Raw genomic sequence first — 21,719 nt, forward strand, 5'->3', positions numbered from 1 at the left:
GATTATGACCAGTGTCTCATGTTATTGTATCCACTATATATTTAAAGTGGCTTGCCCATTTGTGTGTTTGTTCTCTATGGGCATAGCTGTCTCTCAAAATACCATCACCAAACTTAGAGCAAGGGTTCCTCATGGGAGGGCAGCACTTTTGGCTGTTATGTTTAGATGCCAGATGCTGTTTCCATAGAAACATAGAATTGTAGATTTGGAAGGGACCCTGAGGACCATCTAGTCCACCCCCACAATGCAGGCTTTTTTTTTTTGCTCAAGTTGGGGCTCAAACACATGACCCCAAGATTAAGAGTCTTGTGCTCTACTGACAAGATGACCTTGCCACCAAACTTGGCATGAGGGCTTCCAAGGTTGGGGGTGGTCTTCATTGACATTTGTATGCCGGGTGCCATTTTGAATCAAGGTGGCAGACCAAAGCATGACTTTGGTGTGACTTCACCCCTTTTTGTATGTGGCAGGTCTGAACTCACAAATAACGATGTCTAAAAAAACCAGCAAAAGGTTTGGGTTTCTAAAAATTCCAGGGCAGCACCAGACACTCTCTGCTAGTAATAGATACAAATAAAGTGGGGTAATCCAATATACTTCTTCCATTAGTGCTGAGATATATGTTGGCAAGAAACAGGTTTTTTTTGTCTAACCTTTTATTTCAAGAGTGCCTTTTATTATCCACTTCCATGATTGTGGCCCTAAATATATTTCCAAAGCTGTCAGTTGTCATAGTGCATTCCACTTGGTAGATTCCTCCTTAATTCGCTTTTACTTCTCCTTTCCTTCTTGATGGTTAGGAGTTTGTTTGCTTTTCTGGTCAGGATATAGTCTTACTTCACCCAGTTGCCTAAGCCAAACTGCTCACATCCGTAACCAATAAAGTTGTGGCCTTATTTATCCCATTAACCCAATATACTTGTGTTTGTGTATTTATTTCAGAGGGTATTGCAGGCCTCACCAGGCAAAGGAAGCACTTAACTACCTGATACACTGAACTGATAGATGACCTTCAGTGCTGTCTGCTAGATCAGTAGATGTTATCCTTTGCAATGAAACTGCAAGATAACAGCTACGCCTTCCATGGGCATTTGAACTATATACCGTACTTGTTAATGAAATGGCTGGAGAAGTGGCACATTTCTCACCTCTAACATGCAGCTGGCTAGGTGTGAGACAGATAAGTGAATTGCTAATTACTGGCTGCATTTTCTAAACATCCTTTTAAAATATTCAAATGGATAGAAGCTAGGTCCTCTTGGAAGTCTATAGGATTGGCTGGCAATTAAACTGTCTTTCCATTCTGTCTGATTAAAAGCTGTTTGTGAGTGCATTTATGCCCACAGAGATCATTTCATTAAAATAAATTACTTTACTATTAGATCATCTAATGAGTCCAAGGCAGAGTGGAAATTTAACCCTAGGTCAGTTTCAGAACTTCCTGAGCGAAATTGGTTTTATGTATGCTATCCTGAAATATAAGAGAAAAAACAGTAAGTCTTGTGGCACTTTAAAGGCTAAAAAATTAGCTTTCATGGAATACACATAACACCATCAGATGAATAAAGGGTTAGTTCAAGTTGTAAGTCTGTCTGTCTGTCTCTCTCTCTGTGTACATAAATACACAGGGCAGGGAAGAGATTGTAAACATTTCATTCTGACCTCACTGTTTAAATTCCCCTTCATCAAAATCTGGCTGCATTCACATTACAGTTTATTCCATTTTCACATTTCCCTAACTGTTGACTTCCACATTATATTTGAGCTTCCACATGATGCAAACACCACTTCCAGAACTATAGTGGAATATAGCACAAGTTTGTCGCTCATTTCCATGTTATCTGAAAGTAGCTTTTTTCTCTGGAAGGAAATAATGTGGAAAAGATCACTAAGCGTGCACTATATCCCACTGTAGTTCCGAAAATGGCTTTTACATCACATGGATGCTCAGATATAATGCAGGATTTAAACAGTTGGGGAAGTGGTGAAAATGTAATAAACTGCCCTGTGAATGCAGCCTATGTCTATGTCTATTATATATACCTGTAACTTAGCATAACATTTCATGAATCTGATGAAGTGGATAGTAGTCTACAAAATCTTAAGCCAAGAAATGTGTCAGTCTTTAAGGTGTAGAAGTCCTTTCGATCTTTTGACTGTAGCAAACAAACATAGCTACCCATCTGAAATCTAGGACCGTGACCCCCAAATTTCTTAGTACTGTGGACCCCCCATTTTTCAAAAGCCCAAGCCATGGACCCCCTTACTTTTGAAATTTTTGATATTTATATGGTAGTTTTTGTTATGTGGTTGGTGCCATGGACCCCCTGGGTGGGTTATGTGGACCCACTGATCTAGGAGATTCGGTTCCCAGAAAGGTGTTTAGGATACAATAACATCTGGAAGACATCCTTGTTTATACATACACATTCTCCCTTTAATAATGCTTTCCATCAATTTACATGGAGCAGATGTTAACTAATCTATAGGAGCAGGGCTGGATTGGGAATCATGTTTGCGTAGCCTTTCCTCCTCTCATAGTTTCCCTAACCAAATAGTTGCAGCCTAGCCCAGAGTGAGCCAAGTTTGATTTGGAAATTAGGATGGGAAGAAAGTGATCCCTTGCCCCAGCACAGATCTACTGTGTAACATGTAGTTTTGCACTGATGAAGAACCAAAGAACCATAACCATTCCAGTTTTCTGACCTTCTCTCAGAAGGGTCCAAAGACCTTTCTTCTCTGCTTCTGGCAAGAGCTGGGTATATTTCTGTGCAAAGAAGGCCTTTCATTTCACCACATCAACTCTTCTTCTGCTGCTACAACAGCATATTCCACAGTCACCTATGGCAAACTTGGCCATTCCTACTGTCCATTTTATGAAATATCAAAAAGCTATTTTATATTATTAAATGTAGCAATTCTTTCTTTTTGTGTGTGTCCTTGAACTCTGATCATGCTTCTTTGTTGACTAGATGGAGGACAGTGAGGTGTGTGTGGAAACTAGCCTACTGTAAGCAGGAAAAAAATAATTTATTGCCTTGGCCACTTCTGCTCAGCCATAGCACTTTGGGCACGTGGCTCCTGAAATGTTTCTCCAGAGATATTGCCCGTCGGGTGAAAAGGGCTTTCCACCATGGCTACAGTGTGGTAGATTAGGCAGGGATTGAATGACTAGCCCAGGCCCAAGGTTGCCCAGTGAGTTCCTGGCTGAGTGGGGATTCAAACCTTGGTCTCTTGCAGGTCCCAGTCTGACACTTTTAATGGCTGCACCACACTGGCTACGTATTAGAACACTTCAGCACCCCAATTCCGTGCTGGTCTTTTCCTCCATGGCAGATGTAAGCTGGGGCAACTAATCCAGCCACTCCAGAAACCAGAGGAGGAAGGGGTCACCCTCCATTGTCCCCAGATGGAGGGCTATGGGGCAGGGTACTGAGGACCAGGAGAACATGTCAGTGGGGGACAGCAGGCCAGCTGCTGCCCTAGACTTATCACAGTGGCCCACCAGACGCCTGTGGGAAACCAGCAAGCAGGATTTGAGCACCGGAGGACTCTCCCCTCCTGTGGTTCCCAGACAGCACAGCCATCCTAGCTAGTGGTCATCCATAGCCCTCTCCTCCTCCATGAATTTACCTAATCCTCATTTAAGGCCAACCCAGCTTGATTGCCATGACAACCTCCTGTCGCAGGGAGTTCTGCATGCAGAAGGAATTGTGTCTTCTGCCCAAGCTGCTTCTGGGGGCATAGGAAACTGCCTTATACTTAAGATGATTGGTTCATCTACCTCAGTATCATCTACTCTACACAATAGTGGCTCTCCAGAATTTCACAGGATTCTACCCCAGCCCTACTTGGGAGATGCCTGGGATTGAACCCGGGACCTTTGACATGCAAAGCAGATGCTCTACCACTGAGCTATGGCCCTTCCCCATCCTTCATAAAAAGCAGCTGGTAGGGGCACTAATGGCACCAGCTAGTTATGGACCAAGAGGTGTGCCTTGCCATACAGCCCCCAACTCATTTAATAACTTGGCCACACTGCTTCAGCTATGCAATAGGTGAATGAAATTGTAATCAACATGGGGTAGTTTTGCTCCAGTCACTTACAATGCGATCCTAGACATGTCTACTCGGAAGTAAGTCCCACTGAGTTCAGTGAGACATACCCCCCAGGCAAGTGTGTTCACAATCGCAGCCATAGTCAGGGGTTCTGTGCACGAAGAAGAAAAATAACTCTCAAGTATGCTTTTCCTTTCCCTTTTTTTTTAATAGTTAAATGACACCCCTACCTTTTAAACACAAGGAAACCAGACAGCTGTTTAGAGTAGTGGATCATCATAGCATTTATTGAGCCTGCAATAAATCAGAGGAGAGATGCTATGCTCTCAGCCACAGCAGCTATTAACGTGCTGTGTGTGACACAGTGTTCGGAATGCAGTTGACCCACAAAGATATACTTTTTAAAAACACTCACACAAACATCTTAATAGAAAAAGATTACAGCTGTTATGGTCAGGGTTATATTTTGCTGAATCTGTTGAATTTGTAAATGGGACATAGCAATACTGGCACATTCCTCTGACCAACATACTTTTTTTCTGACCCTAACCCCCATGTTTAAATGATAGCCAATATGGTGTCTTACATGCTGGATTACAACTCACATCTGCCTAGGCAATGGTCAGGGATGATGGGATTTGTAGTCCAAGAGCACCAGATTGGCTACCACAGGCATATCTCAAAGGAAAATGGATGAGCTACTGGGTAAGCAATATTAGCAATGGATGGCTATGGGGAAAGAGCTGTGACCATGTAATGCAGACTTCCCCAACCTGTTGCCCTCCTGATGTTTTGGACTACAACTCCCATCAGCTGAAGCAAGCATGGTCAATTATAAGGGATGCTGGGAGTTGAAGTTTGAAACATCTGGTGGGCATCCCAGGCTGGGGAAGGCCAGTATAGTGAGCGCTTCTGAACTGTTAGGAGATCCCCTTGAAAATAAAAAGTTATCTTCAGCAAAAAGAAGAGGAAGCTGCAGTGCCATCTTTAGTAATACAGTGGTACCTCGAGATACAAATGCTTCAGGTTACAAACTCTGCTAATCTGGAAGAGTTACCTCGAGTTGAGAACTTTGCCTGAGGATGAGAATGGAAATTGTGTGCCGACGGCGCAGCAGCAGCAGCAAGAGGCCGCATTAGAGAAAGCACGCCTCTAGTTAAGAACAGTTTCAGGTTAAGAGCAGACCTAAAGAATGAATTAAGTTCATAACTAGAGGTACCACTGCAATGCTCTCTCCCCTGGCAACTTTGGGAAATCTTCCATGTGTTGCAGGCGGCACATCTTCCCAAAATATCTATCAGACAGGATCCGTTTGAGGGCGGCATCTCATCTAAACCCTTCATCTCTATCAGAATGGGGCGGGGTATCAAGTCACATACGCACACACACAAAAGAAAAAAACCAGAAAGAGGTAAAGAGTAGCAGTGTCATCCATAAAGGCATTAGCACATAAGAAAAGGTCCTTTGCCCAGCGATCTAGGGATTTCATCACATTTCATTTAACAGAATCCTTTTAAGTCTCAATCCCCTCCTTTGTTTTGCAAACAGAGGCAGCTGCCAAAACAGATGCTCCCTCTCACTTCAAACCATGGTCATCACTTTCAGAGAGGCCGGTTGAAATCTCCTAATCTTCTTCTTGAGGGCCTTTGAAGCTTTGATGCGACAGAGTTTGGGCATTGGTGGAAGAGACTTGGACGAAGTCGGAACAGCTGCTGGCTGCCTGGGAGAAGAATCTGGCCAGACCAGTTCATGCTCATCGTCGTAGTCAAGAGTCAGGCTGCTGCCATTGCTGCTGCCCTCTGAATCGCTTTCGCTGGACTCGCTGTCCCCAAAGCGGTTGGCTGTATAGTCACTGACTTCCCCTTCACTGGTCTCCGCAATGGTGGAGTGGAAAAGGGAGGCACACTCTGCAGAGTATTCAGAGTGATCGGACTCACTTCTGGCATATGCACCAGGGCGAAAGGGGTGGCGGTTCTTGGAACGGGCCCTCATTGTGACAGAGCGGGTAATCCCCGCTCTCCGCGCCGACTGCCTTGGTGGCACCAAGGCAAAGCCGCTTGAAAGGCTGGCCACTTGGGTTTTCGTCGAGATTTCCACCGTAGACTGCCACTTACGCTGCTTTTTCTTGTTGGTGGTGTCTATGTAGGCCGCTTCGAGAGAATACAGGGCATTGGCCTGGTAGAGTTCAGGCCCAGAGGGTACTTGAGGGAGTCTGAACGGCACAGGGTACAGGCTGGACTCCGAACAAGACCTCCCTGTAGCTTCCCCAGCAAAAGTAGGCCTTCTCATGAGGTTCCTTCCTCTCAGCTGCCTCTGAGGCAGACTCCACTCAACGGGCAGCCTGGCAGCAACATGGTGGAGTCCCCTTGGCTTCTCCACAAAGAAAGCCTGCTTCCCAGGCCTCGGCACCTTCTCGCTGCTTCTCCTCTTCACCTTCACAGGCTTCGTTTTAGAGTTGGCAAACCTGACTCTGACTTGGTGGGATTCTGCGGGGACAAACTTGGCATGAACAAAGCCACCCTGAGGCACCAGGTCATGGCCTCCTGCCTTGACAGGTTTCTTGTGAGATTTCTTGGTTGGGGCGACATTGGTGTTTGCGGGGCTCAGGCTAGAATCCTCTGTTCCGAGCTGGGAGCTGGAAGAGCTGCGTTCCAGGCTGCTTTCTCCGGCTTCGGTCAGAGGAGAATCCCTTGCTGACGAACTGGCAGAGTAGCAGCCATTCGCAGCCAGCGGAGACTCTGCATGGGCCGGGGCAGCTGCCTGCTCAACATTTGCACTGTGCTGAGTCCCCTGCTGTTTGGCACATTCCCCTTCAGGCATTCCCCTCCGCAGCTTCCCCTCCGCTTTGTTACCATGCAGCGAGCTCCCTTGTTTTTCCATCTGGCTGCCACTGCTGTTAATTTTCACTCCACCAGGGCTGGGGATTATAATGAGCCTCTGGAGCATTGTGAATGGCTGGCTCTTTGTTGGACACCTCTCACCGGCGTCTGCCTGATTGTTTCCTCTCGAGCGTGTCAGCTGGAGCAGTTTGTTGATGTAACCTCCTGGCCTGGACTCTGCAACGGGCAGTGTCCTAATCAAACTGGGCCCAACAGCGTGAGGGGCAACTTTGTTAGGCAAGGGGTGAGCCTCTTTTTCTGACGGGGGCCCAGCCAGGGAAAAAAGTGGACTTTGTAAAGCCACAGCGTGAAGAGGACTAGGGTAAGGATACACTTCGTTCCCGCTTTTGGAGACCAAGTCACTCTGGTATTTGGGGTCCACACTGAAGAACTGGATTTCCCCTCCGGGGGAAAGCAGAGGAAAGGATTTGGGGTCAATTACTTTAGGATATCCTGCATCTGCCAGGGTGAGTCTTTCAAGGTCACCTGGTAAGAGGACAGAATTATAAAAAGGTAGTCAACAACGTAAAAATGAAGGTCTGTCTCAAGACATCAAAGACTAAATTTTTCTCGTTTCTCATTTTCTCATTTTTCTCTGGAGTATTTTTACTGGGCAATGAGAGGAGCTCTCAAAATCTTATTGCACCCAAACTTGGCAGTGCTGAACTTTATTTCGCTTCTTGAACACTTCCTTTGCTATAAAGCTGATTCCTGAGTCCTTAATGAATCATCTAAATAGGGCCTCAGGCACCCCACTGGTAGAAAGATACACATGCCCAAGAGCTCATTACATCTTACACCCACCATTATGGTCCTCACCAATAAGTTCTTTCAGAAAAAAATGAAACACAATATTAGACTTCCATCTTTCTTTCTTTTTTACTCTCTGTATGTGTGTACACATGTACGCACACACCAGAAAATGAGTTTTCATTTTTCTACAGGAATGATTAAGATGGGTTAAAAGAATTTAGACCAGCTAAGGGATGGTTTCACTCATGCTTTACATTACTTGTCCTATTAACTCTTGATGCCTCCCATATAAATGTGTGATGCAACTGAACTGGAAAGCACCATCATGCCTGAGGAGATGCAAGGTGATATGAAAGCTTTAATGGGATGTTTGTGTAGTCACCTGTGGAAACAGGCCTTGGCCTGGACCTGGTAGGAGTCCCTGAAATATCAGGGCAAGCTTTGATTCGGCATTCATCACCGATGTAGGCTCCCTGCTGTTGGAACTGGTTGTGTACCGTGGTTTCATCCGCAGATTTGGGGCGGTAATCGAAGATGCTGAGACGGGTCTTGGGGTGCTGGGAACTTGGCAAGAGGCTGGCATGAGAAGAAGAGATGGATTCACTGAAGACTGATGTACAGGAATTGGACAGGGAGCAGGAGCCGCCATCACTCAGATCATAAAAGCCTGTGAGGAGATAAAGAGGACATTTTCCGGATTACAGAGAACACATGTACAGCATGACCCTGAACCCAAGCGAAGCACTCCCATGTTTTTCTTTTTACAGAAGGATCAGTCTTCTGTGGAAAATCTAGAGTGTTGTTTAAATAATAACTACATAGATATCCTTCAACAGTCAATTCTCACATTACCTGAGCTGGGTCTGCTGTCACTGTCAAGATACTCAATGGAGGTCTTGCCAACATCCAACTTCAGTTCACTAATTTGTTGGTCCAGCTGATCCAGGTGGCCTTTCAACCCAACATCTTGCCTCCTCAGACGTGACTGTTAGCAATGGGAGAGTGAAAACGAGACACTTTCAGACAAGTTCTAAGGGACCAGCCCAAATTGTGTCAGGATTAAGCCCGCCTTCAGAGGAACAATACACACAGAATGGCCACATGGAAGATCTCATACCCCAAACAAACTAGACACACTAGAGCAGTGTTTCCGAAACTTGGGTCTCCCACTGTTTTTGGACTACAACTCCCATCATCCCTAGCTAGCAGGACCAATGGTCATAGATTAAGGGAACTGTAGTCCAGAAACAGCTGGGGACCCAAGTTTTGGAAGCACTACACTAGAGCAAGGAAAGCCAATGTGGTGCTTTCCACATGCTGTTGGACAGCAACTCCCAACAACCCAGGCTAATGATCAGGGATGATGGGAGCTGTAGTTCATCAACATCTGGTGAGTAGAACATTGGCTACACATGCACTAGAGTAAGCACTGCAAAGGTAATCATACTAGAATGAAATGATTAGAACACTTGTGAATGGAGCGAAAACCAACTTGGTTGACAGAACTGCAGATATGGAAGCAAATTGTATTTTATATATTTATGTAAATGTATACTATTTAAAGTCATATTCCATCATATTGCAAAGATTTGGGGGTAAGTAATATTTTAAAACTGGTAGAAACAAAAGCATTATTTTAAAAAATACAACAGTCCATTAAAACAGCTTATTAGGCTTCACTTCTACATACACTTTCCTGAGAATAAGTCTCACTGAACTCGAAGAGACTTACTTTTAAACACAGTGATTGCACTGTTATTTGCTTAAATTCTGGTCATTGAATGCATGTCCCAAATTTCCTCTAAAAGATCACTTTGAAAACACTGGTCTGGTGTGAGCTCCCAGAACACTCTAAGAGCAGCTTCTACATGTGCACAGGGGGCTTCTGAATTCCAAATCAGATTTTATGTGACTTCCACCAAAAATGGATTAGTCCCACCACTCCTGCTCTCCACCGTATGACATCATGTTATAAGTCGAACTACTTACCGTATTTGTTTTATTTAGTAATTAACTGTGTACACTTTCCTTCACCTGAAGAACCCAGGGAAGAACCCAGGGACCACTGACCATTAGGTCCAGTCATGACCGACTCTGGGGTTGCGGTGCTCATCTCGCTTTACTGGCCGGGGGAGCCGGTGTACAGCTTCCGGGTCATGTGGCCAGCATGACTAAGCCACTTCTGGCGAACCAGAGCAGCACACGGAAACGCCGTTTACCTTCCCACCGGAGTGGTACCTATTTATCTACTTGCACTTTGACGTGCTTTCAAACTGCTAGGTTGGCAGGAGCAGGGACCGAGCAATGGGAGCTCACCCCATCGTGGGGATTCGAACCACCGACCTTCTGATCAGCAAGTCCTAGGCTCTGTGGTTTAACCCACAGTGCCACCCGTGTCCCTAGTTCACAATAGAAAAATACCAAATGAGAGCACAAAATATATACCAAAAAATAACAAACCAATAAACTCCCTTCCTACAAACACACCTAAAAGTTTATAGATTGTTGAACTAACCAAAGGTCTGGTTATAGAGAAGCCTGGCACCTAAAGATATGCAGTGTGGAAGGTGCCAGGTGAGCCTCCCTGGGGAGAAAGTATCATGCAAAATCCACAGATGCCTACGGGAAGCATCCAGTTTAATCCCCAGTAGGGATGGGAAAGACTCCCTGGCTGAAACCCATGAGAGCTGTTGTCAATCAGTGCAGACAATACTGAGCTAGAGGGACCATTTGTCTGACTCAGTATATGGCAGCTTCCTATGTTCCTGTGAAGCATCCCATCCCATGTTACGTCTGGAGGGGCCCCTATCTAGCCACTCCAGGCAACAACCTTTGGGGCAGCATAAAAGGCTGGGGGTTTGAAAGGGGAAGAGCAAAGTCTGGCTGCATTCTTAACAACTATTTTGGATCTCAGCTTAGGCCGGGGAGAGTGAGCCTAAAGCACAGTATGTGCAAAAACCAACAACCTATTATTTGCCTCACTAAACATTCTGTTAATTTCAGACCCATGGATTAACTTGTCTTTTCCTCATCTGAACACCTCGGAGCCCTTTTAATTCCCAGCAAAATGCAACGGGGCGAATTTCAGTGACTTCAAAAGAGGTATAGAGCAGGCTCATAAAGCCAATGGGCCAAAATGGCATTACGTCCAGTTACACTGACTTAATAAATTTCTAGATAAAAGACTTTGTAACACAAAATGACACTGTCCACGTATTGACTTCTTGAAAAACAAATATGTTTTCAAGCGTCTTTTGACGCCCAAAGTACATTCAAACATGGACACATTCTTGATTTACAGTTCAGGAATAGAATTGTTAAAAGCATTGCCATTTCAGTAGCACGGTGCTATCCCAAAGAGCCTGCTGTGCTCAGATCCTGCTTGTGAGCCTTCCACAGGCATCTGGTTAGCCACTGTGAGAACAGGATGCTGGACTAGATGGGTCACTGGCCTGATCCAGCAGGCTTGTCTTATATTTCTGTTCTTATGACTAAGACCTTGTGTGTGTGTTGGTGGAGACAGCTAAATTAAAGGCCATGGGCCCCATTTTCCCTCAAGTGTTTTCTCGTGAAGCCCAGCAATTTGGCTGTTGTAGCAGCAATTAAAAAATAACAAATTACTGAGGTGGTGCTTATAAGAAAGGCTGCAATCTCTTTGCCTAGGTCCTAGGCCAGGCATGGCCACAGATGTTTTGGGACAATTCCAATCATCCCTGACCACTGGTCCTATTAGCTAGGGATGATGGGAGTTGTAGTCCCAAAATATCTGGAGGGCCAAGTTTGGCCATGCCTGCCCTAGACCATCCACTTGTGCAACAGATGCAGATCTCCCCCTCCCCATACAAACAAGCTGATGAAAAGGAGGAGTGATGTGAAGCCCCATCATTGTGCTGGTTGGTGTGAGCCCAGACCAGAAGGCCTGATGGCGGAGTCAGTATGGACGAGGATCTCGGAGGAGAGTCCAGTGCAAGCAGCCCAACTTCACATGGTGGTAGCATCTGTACAGAGCTTGAGATCCTATCCCTCAGGGAGAGGCCCTGTTGGTTTGGTCATCTGTCCCAAACCACAAGAAGCAAAGAGGACTTTGCCACACATCTGGTGGACTTCAATCTTAGTTTTACCAATATAAATATGAAGTTATGCTATACTTCTCTCAGCACCCATAGACAGTTGTACATGAGGCACAGCTTCCCAAAGTGTCCTTACTACAAAGTATTGTGTCCACTACAAAACTTGTTCCAAAAATGTTCGGATTCATTAAATTTCAAACATGGGACAGTTATCATTCACATTTGAAATAGAAAGATGCCAATTTAATACTTCTGCATTACCTTTCTGAATTTTCTGCATGGAGGGTGGTGGAGGAAACACTATGCTTCCCTTAGCCTCACCCGTTCAGGAAATCAGAGTTTTGTTTTCATGGCTGGAATTAATTGCTTAATGATTAATGTTTTGCCAGCCAATCCCTCCCTTTGTGGTTTCTGATTAATGGCAGAGAGGCCACAAAGTGTTCAACAAGGCTCTCAGGTATTCAAAGATAATTTATTGCACCTCCAGGATCTGTTTGTAATTTTACAGCACTTTAACCAACAGAAAATGATTTATATTTGCCTGGTTAACCCTTTCCTCTTTCCCCATTGTCTCCTACTATGGGGAGTGAGGTGGGTCTCATGTTGCTGGGAAACAACGCTTCCCATTAACTCCCAACTGCTAAAGACCAAAGTTTGATCCTGGAGTCTGCTAGCTCCTAGTGGAATTTTGCTAAGGAGAAATTTGTGCAAATCACATTAGCTTACACTTAAGCAGTAAAAGCGCAAAATCTGTGGGACTCTTATGCAACACGTAGGCCAATATCAGAGGAACTGATCAAATATTTTGGAAATCCCATAAGGTGGGCATGTTCAACTGGTTGATTGTGATCTACCGGTTGATCGTGGGCATGCCTGCTCGATCTTGCTTGATTGCGTGATCCAGATTGTTCACCCAATGATGATGATGATGATAAAAGCTCAACAACTTTGGCTTCCCAGAAAAGGCCCAACAACTTTGGTGAAGGCTCCCCCCCAAAAGTCCAACAACTTTGGTCAATCCAAAGGGTAGACCACTGCCAGTTTTTTTTTGGGGGGGGGGAGTAGATCAATGTCTCTTGGGAGTTGGACATGCCTGCCATAGGGGAATCACCACAGATTGATGGGAGGAATTCATCGTAGCACTATGGCAATTGTTCCATCAGCACAAGCTAGACTAATGTCTTGCAGTGAGAAGGGGAAAGTGCCCTTTGCTTTGAAGGAGACAGTGATGCATCTTTCTTTAGAAGATGTCCCTGGACACAGAAGTGTTGAACAACCGGTTAAATATTTGGGGGGTGGGCAGGCAGGGTAACGACTAGACCATGTGAAAAATGAACATAATATTTTAGCTGCAGTTCATTCATTTTCAGCTTTGTATTCTTTATATATGTTATGCTGCTGGACCATAAGGAAGCCTGATCGCCGGAAAATTGATGCTTTTGAATTATGGTGCTGGAGGAGACTCTTGAGAGTCCCATGAACTGCAAGAAGATCAAACCTATCCATTCTTAAGGAAATCAACCCTGAGTGCTCACTGGAAGGGCAGATCCTGAAGCTGAGGCACCAATACTTTGGCCACCTCATGAGAAGAGAAGACTCCCTGGAAAAGACCCTGATGTTGGGAAAGATTGAGGGCACAAAGGCCGGGACTAGCCGCCTGAAAAACAGTTTCTACGCTAATGCAATTCTGGTTCTAAACGCAGCATAAGGGGTTTCTGTACTATAGTGTGTTTTAAAATGGGGTTTTAGAGTTTTTAGGGGTTTTTGAATGTTTTATGTAGTTTTGTAGTAGTTTTATGTAGTTTTATGTAGTTTTGTGGTAGTTTTCAATTTCATTGTTCTGCAAGGGACAATGACAATAAAGATATCGTATCGTATCGTATCGTACAAGGAGAAGGGGACGACAGAGGATGAGATGGTTGGACAGTGTTCTTGAAGCTACCAACATGAGTTTGACCAAACTGCGGGAGGCAGTGGAAGACAGGAGTGCCTGACATGCTCTGGTCCATGGGGTCAGGAAGAGTCGGACATGACAACAAGAATTCTTGTTATGAAAAAGTGCACCTAGACATTCTGTTGTTGCATGCATAACCTAGGTTTATGGTGCCGTTTAAGCTCCTAGCTTTCATATCTCAGTTTCTAACACTGGGGTTATCATTTCACTCCAGCATCATACCTGGACATGGAAGTGAAAATGACTTGGTTTCCCTGACCTCAGACACATTGATGACCTCTGCCAAGAGATAGGCAGGAGAAGTGTGACTCTGTTGATCCACCTCTACCTCACAGCAGCAGCTTATGATACCATTAGTCATGTTATCCTTCTGCATCAGCTCCATGGGTCAAGCATGCGTTGGGGATGGATTCCTGCAAGGTCAATTCCCATGGTGCTTAACAGTAGCCCTCCATTGTCACCTGCTGGGATCTGCCCTGCCCTGCAGTAGGAGTGGAAACACAGCAGCCCATGGGACTCCATTTTGTCACACCTATTATATTGAACATCTATATTAACCTGCTGGGAGTTGTCACCGGGGCATTTGGAGTGAGGTGTAATCAGTATACTGATGATACCAGAGATAAAATCTTATGGCATGACTATGTTTTGCAGTTTGGGGCGGAGGATGAAGTGATTGGTCCTAGAATGCTTTGCAAGAGAGCAAAGAGAAAAAAGATTAAGACTATCTCCATCATGCCATTGAGGAAGCAGATGAGTTCCTGGTGATGTGTAGCGAGACCCTGTGTGCAGTTGGGAGCTGTCATCAGGGGATTTGTAGTGGGGTGTCATCAGTACACTGATTACTCCAGCTTTAGCTCTGCTTTCCATCTGAATCAGCAGAGGCCACTCAGACTCTTGACAGATACTTGGAGGCAGCAATGGGCTGGAATCGGATGAGGGCCAATAAACCGAAACAGAACCCATAAAAAGATGGGAGGCATTGCATGCATTAAGTTTTCAAGTCTGGGAGGTGAGGAGATGGCCTGACTTGGACAAGGTCACACTCCCTTTGAAAGGGCAGGTCCTTAACTCAGGCTCCTTGATCCAGCTTGGTCCAGCCTAGGTGGCCTCAGTGGCAAGGAGTGCCTCTTTCCAGCTGCAGCTGATTTGCTACCTACAGCCCTTCCTGGAAAGAGAAGACTTGGTGACCACGATATACATTCTGGTAACCTTCCATCTTGGGGTAACATGCCGTATGTGGGGCTTCCCTCGAAGGTTGTTCAGAAGCTTCAACTAATGCAGAATACAGCTCCAAAATTGCTGAGAGGCACAACTGGGGAGGATAATGTAGCACCTATTTCTGAGATAACTGTGCTAGTTGCCTATGCGCTTCTGGGCCCAGTGCCTCATGTACAGCCTTGGCATTATCAGCACCATGCTCTAACCAACAGAGCTATCCAGGCTAGGGCAGAACAGGAAGTGATAGTGATATGGAGATTGGGGATGCCTGATCTAGGGTACCCAAACTCCCATCATCCCTAGCTAACAGGAGCAGTGGTCAGGGATGATGGGAATTGTAGTCCCAAAACAGCTGGAAGGCCAGGTTTTTGGATGCCTGCTCTAGATCCTGTTGAAGCAAGTGCCTCTGAGTTTAGTGGAACTTACTTCTGAGTAAACAAACACTCTGGATGGGCTGAATGCACATTAGTGAAGATACCATTTACACATCCAGAGTTCCAGATGTTGCTAGCTATGTCAAAATTGGTTTGGATAGCCAAGAATGCAGCAGTTTCCTCCCCAAACACCACATGCTACTATTCCTATGATAAAATGACTCAACCCATTCCTTCTGACCAATGGAGAGAAAGCTCTGTCTCTCCTAAAAAAGGGGGAACACCATGGACTCTCTTTTTTCCCTGTTTTAAACCCCGGTCAAGTGTCTGCCATATCTTGATAAGCTAATCCTCCATTTTCAAGTCTTACTGGGAACAAAACACACATACAAATGAGCTCTTACAGCACAAAGCACGTATGTCAAATAGGAATGGATTGCTTTGGTCAGAGGTCACTGGGTGTTCCTATTAACCTGCTGGCCTTGAGCAAGCCATAAATGTTTTAAATCATATTCTCTTTGGGCTTCCATAAAATAAAGTGGAGTCATTAGTTAACATTATCAATGACAGGTAATCAAGTGGTTGGCAGTAGACTTGTGCTGCCATTTTGACTCTAATCAAGATATGCTTGCTGCAATGTTTCACAAGTGGGGCTTAAGCAGCCCCTGAAGGTTAAAGCCAATTTTCACTCTGAGATGCCTTCTGATAAAGCTGCCTACAGTTAGTGAATACCCTTTGTGTTTTCACACCTGATTGATAACTGATGGCCAAGTCTAACACCAATAAGGAGGAGGGGGCAGGGGAGATCAGAATTAACTCAGAGTTTACTGAAGTGTGTAATTGCCAGTACTGGAGAGATTAAAGTCTATAACATTTTGATTGCATTATTCCCCCACCCCAGAAACGAATTCCAGTCCTAATATATATTTGCTACTTCACACACACACACAAAAAGCACAGGGATTTAAAAAAAGAAGTTGATGTCACACAAATTCAATCACTTTCCTCTTTTGATCATGCCATCTATTTCAACACTGGATGTAGGAGTTGCAAAAAAAATTCCCCCTCACATGCTTGTTTTAATTTGGAGGGCAACGGATGCAAAAATAAACATTGCTAAACTATATTAGGGCTGACTGAAAAGTCACAAAGATGGAAGCAAGCTTTGGACTTATTAAGAAGAACAATGCATCAAGCTGGATATTGAGCAAAACCAAAGCAAAACAAAGTGCAAAGTGTGGGCGAAGAGAAACAGATGATCTGGGGGGGCAGGAAACCACGTGTGCACTTTGTAATAGTTTATGGTGGCATGGAGGAGGTGTTTTGCAGGCAATTAAGATTCGGCCATGTTTTGGTGCGGCATGAGACCTTTTTGCATGAATAGTGAAAAATATGGCGACTCTTCCAGCAGTCATTCAGACTGGTTTCTAGCAAATAAATTACAAGGTGTTTACTTGTGGCTTACCCAAAGGACCCATATGACTGCTGGAAGTTTTCTAACACAGAATTCTAACACAGAAAAGTATTTCAGACAGAATACATATACCCAAAGGCTCTTTAAAGCTCCTCCCTCCCTCCTTTAAACAGTGATGCTCGATGGGGGAGGCACTTTAGAGAGCAGCTTTGCCAAACCACTCTCTGAAGCACTTGCCAGCCTCCTTTAAACACTGCTCCACTGATATTTAATGGAAGGGGGTGGGGTGAGGCTTCAGAAAAATGCCTTCTCTCCTCTTTCAAACAGTGTTCCTTCCTCAGCAGCTTGCCTGGGCAGCTTGCTGTTCTGTTCTCAGGCCGTAGTTGGTGTGGCCACCTGTTGGCAGCCGTGCAAACTGCAGCATGACAACAATTTTTCTTCCAGAAATATAGCAGGGGTCAGCTTTTTCAGCAGGGGGCCGGTCCACTGTCCCTCAGACCTTGTGGGGGGCCGGACTATATTTTGAAAAAAATAATAATGAACAAATTCCTATGCCCCACAAATAACCCAGAGATGCATTTTAAATAAAAGGACGCATTCTACTCATGTAAAAACACGCTGATTCCAGGACCGTCTGCGGGCTGGATTTAGAATGCGATTGGGCCAGATCCAGCCCCCGGGCCTTAAGGTGCCTACCCATGGTACAGAGAGATATATTTGAAACCCAGCACACTGTAGTGTGGCAAGAAGTTAGTGTGCCAGAAAGCCTCTAATGTACTTTTACATTCCTATGGGAGGAAGGGTTGGATATAAATTTAATCAATTTAATAGGTAGTGCCAGTTAATGACTATTAGCCTCTTCACCAATGAATAAGGCATTCAGATTTGGAGGTCTGCAGTATGTGAAGGCCAGTTATGCAGGTGTGACTTCAGACAGGGTAGACTTGAAGGAAAAAGCCAGGAACCACACATGAGCTAGTAAACTTGAAAGTCCTCTTGTAAATGGGTGGGCTTGCTTTCATACTTCTGGTCTGACTCACTGTTGCATTTGAGTCTGGACAGAAAGCTTGCCTCAAAGCAGACTTGATTTCTGCCAGAGCTTTTTCACTGTGGAACTTTTTTTTGGCGGGGGTGGCGAACCCTTCATAAGGTGCATCATATTGTTTTACTTATCTGTGTTACATTTTTATTCTGTCTTTTCCTTCCGAAGGCTTTTTTCGCCCCAGAATAAGGCTGAGAACTAAGATACTTGATCAAAATTCTCAAATGGCTGCAAGCACAGGCCTAGATTTACCACTGGGTGTTTACTTGACTGCAGTCGATTACAACTCTTCAGCAAATGTACTTGTGTGATGCATAGTTTGCAACAGATTTGGCCATATCCACCATTTACAATTTTTGGTGTACACTTTTGCCATACCTAGGCATAAACCTGTATCAAAATAATGTGTGAAGCAGACCAGAGAGAAAAGTTGGGTTTCGAAACTCAACACTCTGCCCCAGCCTCCACCAATCAGGCATCCATAGGGTATTTTGGATGGGAGCTATGGTTCAAAACAGCTGAGGGCACCTGGCTGCCAAAGTCTGCTCTAGCCACTATATTTCACTGAATCATCATGAAGAAATTTCCTGAGCTGTTCTAGTCTTTGTTATTACAACACCGGTTGTTTGTGCTAGTTATAATCAGAACAGGTGATGGGTTTTGAAAGTCATCTCTAAGCCAACGGCCATCACCACATCTTGTGACAGTCAATTCCATGAAGTAATTACACATTGAGTGAAGAAGTTCATTTGTGCTTGTCTCTCCTGAGCCTACTGCCAACCAACTTTTGAAAGATAAAAATGATATTTATCCACTCTCTCTGCACTATTCCCCGTTAGACAGCACAGTTGAAATGTGCATTGCTTAAACTGAAGGAAAAGTAAATAGCAATTGCTTTGTGTTGTTTTTGCTTCTTCCTTTGAGTAAGTTGGTCATCGTGTGCCTGGGATGCAGAATGTGTGGTCCTCTGGATGTGGTTGGACTCCAACTCCAACATTCCCAGCCAGCATAGCCAATGGTATAGAAGGATGGGCCCTAGATCAGGTGTGGAGAACCTTAGTCCTTCCAGATGTTGCTAAACTACAACTTCTTGAGCTCCAATAAGCCTGCCCTCGGATGATGAGAACTGTAGTTTACCAACATCTGGAGGAACAAAGGTTCCCATATATTATTCCATCCACAATCTAGGAAGTTGGTCCAGATCACTACTAATCCCCTTCCTGCTCTTTGCAAATCATGGCTGCCTTTTTATTATTTTGTAATATTTCCAAGTGGACTGAAATATGTTAAATGAACAGCATTCAATCAGCCTGTCAAATGATACTTCTAGTGGCAAAGTTTTTGCACCCCTTTTCTTCCAAAGGTAAGATGAAAGCTGCCATTCACAGGCATTGCAGATCTGCTATTTCAGTATGATGTGAATTTCTCTCTACATTTCCAGTTAATAGCAAAACAAGTTCTTGAATTTATTCAAATACCAATCTTAAGACACTCAGGAATATGCTTTATTTTTTTAAAAAAACCCAAGCCAAACCCCAAAACCAAAGGTCCCCAAGTCAGTGGTATTTTATATACACAGGGTCACACACATTTATTATTTCAGCCTTGTTTAAAGAATGACATCAAAGCAAAATTCCCACCCTCCAGAAATTTAGTGCACTAAACCAGAAATTTAAGTTCTTCACAGATTCCATGACATTTCAGTGAATTTATTCATTGAGACCTTGCAACTGATATGGCAAAATATTGTTTTTTAGGACTGTGCAGGATGATCTGAAATGTGTTTACTCAGAAGCAAGTTCCAATAAAATAAGTCAATAGGACTTACTTCCATGGATTGAGAGGCTGAGGCTTAAAAAACAAAATAATAAGACATCAGGTAATGGGTGGAGCAGATCAAAGGCAATTCAGCCTCCAAGTGCACTTACCCATAAGAAGTTTCTCACTGACAACAAGAGTATATAAGAGCCTAGTCAAAGCATGTAGCCACTAATGGAAATGTATTATTACACGGATTTAGAGCAGCTTCAGCTGTTACATCCGAAAAAGCAAAAAAGTTTGTCAAATGTGACAATTGCCTATGGAGACTGTGTCAATACAAATGTTACAAATGTAACTGGGAAAGTGCAGCATCCGAAACACCTCTTAGATTTAAGGCAGAAGATAACACGGACTGGTTCAGGGTTGTTAATCCCGTAATTTTAAGAGATTGATGCCTTAATTAATTATTCCTTATCATACATCCCTGTTTCATAGAATGGTTATTCTTTACATCAAACGCATACATACAGACATACCCTTTCTCGGACCTTGCAACAACACAGCCCTGAATGTTGCATTTTAAAAAACCAAACTATTCATTACTATTTTACAATGTACCCAACAGTCTTTGAACCTTTTTTTATGGATCTCTTCAATTAACTTGTGCACTCTCAGTCATCACCCTTCAAACCACCATCCTCCATAGATTCTCTAGTGGAAACGAAAGATTAAATAGATAAAACCTAAATTAGGGGATCAGCTCTAAAATTGTGCAACTAGGGTGTGTGTATAGTTAGGGGGAAGGCAGATCATAATGAGGCTCTGCTCCAGGACAGATTTACTTTGCCAATGTAGGCTGTCCCTAAAAAGCCCCTAAAGCATAGTTTGCCTAAGCATGAATGAAATAATTCTGCTATCATGCAGCCAGCAAATAATAGACTTGTTGATGGCTCTATAACTGCAATGGAACCATTTAGTGAGAATAAATTCACTCACCACAGGATTTAAATAGAATAAATCTGAGACTGGTAGCCTGGCCAGAGGTACCAACCGAGTATGACCACCGGTCCAATTAATGTGGTTCATAGTTTAGTTAGTTAGAGCCTGATGCTGATAATGCCAAGGTCGTGGGTTCGATTCGCTGCATGAGCCAGCTGCATTGCAGGCGGTTGGACTATATCAGTGGATCCAAACCTTTTTTTCTTTTTTTTTTGGCCATGCCCCTAAGCACCTCTAAAATCCTGATGCCCCCCTCCCACGACATATAATTATTCTTATTCAAAAAGTGAACTCCGATTCACGTGGAGTATGCCTAAAAGGCCATTCACTCATTCTCGAATGTCCCCCTTAAAAATCAAATCGCCCCACGTTGGGAACCACGGCATTAGATGATCCTCGAGGTCTCTTCCAACTTTTAGGATTCTAACCTAGCACGGCTTACTCTGACTGGCAGAAGCTCTCCGCAGTTCCAGGCAGGATTCTGTCCCGGTCCTACCTGGAAAGAGGAGGAGGGGGCGCTTCTGCATGCAAAGGAGGGGCCCCTGGAGGATCCCCGGCGCCTGGATCCATCAAGGGATCCCCGCTCTCCCCTGGCCCCCCGCCGCAGTTGTGGCGCAGCGGCCAGACTCCCTCGCCGGCGGGAGACCCCTTACCAGTTGCTCCTTCAGGGCGCTCAGGGTGGCTTCGAGGCGCCGCTCCTTGCTGCGCGCCTGCCTGCCGTCGGCGGTCGGCTGCTCGGCCAGCGCCCCGCTCACCAGCGCCCGCTGCTTCTCCCGCAGCACCTGCAGCTCCTGGAGGCCGGCCAGGGCGGCTTGCAGCCTCTCGCCTACCCGGCAGCGGTCCCAGCCGCCCGGCCGCTGCTGCTGTTGCGCTGGCCTCCCTAGGAGCATCTTCCGACGCCGTCCGAGCCACAGGCCACGCCGGAGCGAGCGAGGCGGAGCCCAGGCAGGCGCTAACCTCTCCCTCCGCCGACAGCCAAGCGAATGCAGCCGAGCAGGCGCTGCGGCGGCCGAGGGGGGCGCGCGCGGCCAAGCTGCAGTTCAGCGCCCTCCCCGGCGCGGGGCAGACGCCGAGCCAACGCCGAGCGAGCCGAGCCGACGGAGCAGCCAATCGCGGCTGGAGCTCATTCATTCATCCCGCAAGCCCCGCCCCCAGACTGGGAAGGTTCAACCCGGGGTCTAGACGACGTGTGG

The 21,719-nt window shown here is 45.2% G+C and overlaps 1 protein-coding gene across 1 annotated transcript; it reads right to left on the minus strand.

The window, feature by feature from the left end:
• Nucleotides 1-4,318: 4,318 nt before the first annotated feature.
• DACT2 (dishevelled binding antagonist of beta catenin 2) lies at nucleotides 4,319-21,508 on the minus strand. The gene is made up of 4 exons (XM_080998709.1): nucleotides 21,180-21,508; nucleotides 8,544-8,676; nucleotides 8,074-8,358; nucleotides 4,319-7,424 (listed from the first exon to the last, which is right to left on the minus strand). The coding sequence occupies exons 1-4, from the start codon at nucleotides 21,414-21,416 to the stop codon at nucleotides 5,641-5,643; spliced, it is 2,439 nt and encodes an 812-aa protein (XP_080854835.1). The 5' UTR covers nucleotides 21,417-21,508; the 3' UTR covers nucleotides 4,319-5,640.
• Nucleotides 21,509-21,719: the final 211 nt, after the last annotated feature.

The sequence above is a fragment of the Podarcis pityusensis genome (assembly GCF_964106645.2).
Source record: "Podarcis pityusensis genome assembly, chromosome: 3".
Taxonomy (NCBI): domain Eukaryota; kingdom Metazoa; phylum Chordata; class Lepidosauria; order Squamata; family Lacertidae; genus Podarcis; species Podarcis pityusensis.

What these genes read in the sequence shown, in the direction of transcription:
- DACT2 (XM_080998709.1), bottom strand. Translation starts at nt 21,416, where the DNA reads ATGCTCCTAGGGAGGCCAGCGCAACAGCAGCAGCGGCCGGGCGGCTGG. An exon ending in TGACAGCAGACCCAGCTCAG is followed by an intron (nt 8,359 to 8,543) that starts GTAATGTGAGAA and finishes ATCTCCTCACAG; the next exon opens with GCTTTTATGATCTGAGTGAT. An exon ending in GCCAAGGCCTGTTTCCACAG is followed by an intron (nt 7,425 to 8,073) that starts GTGACTACACAA and finishes TCCTCTTACCAG; the next exon opens with GTGACCTTGAAAGACTCACC.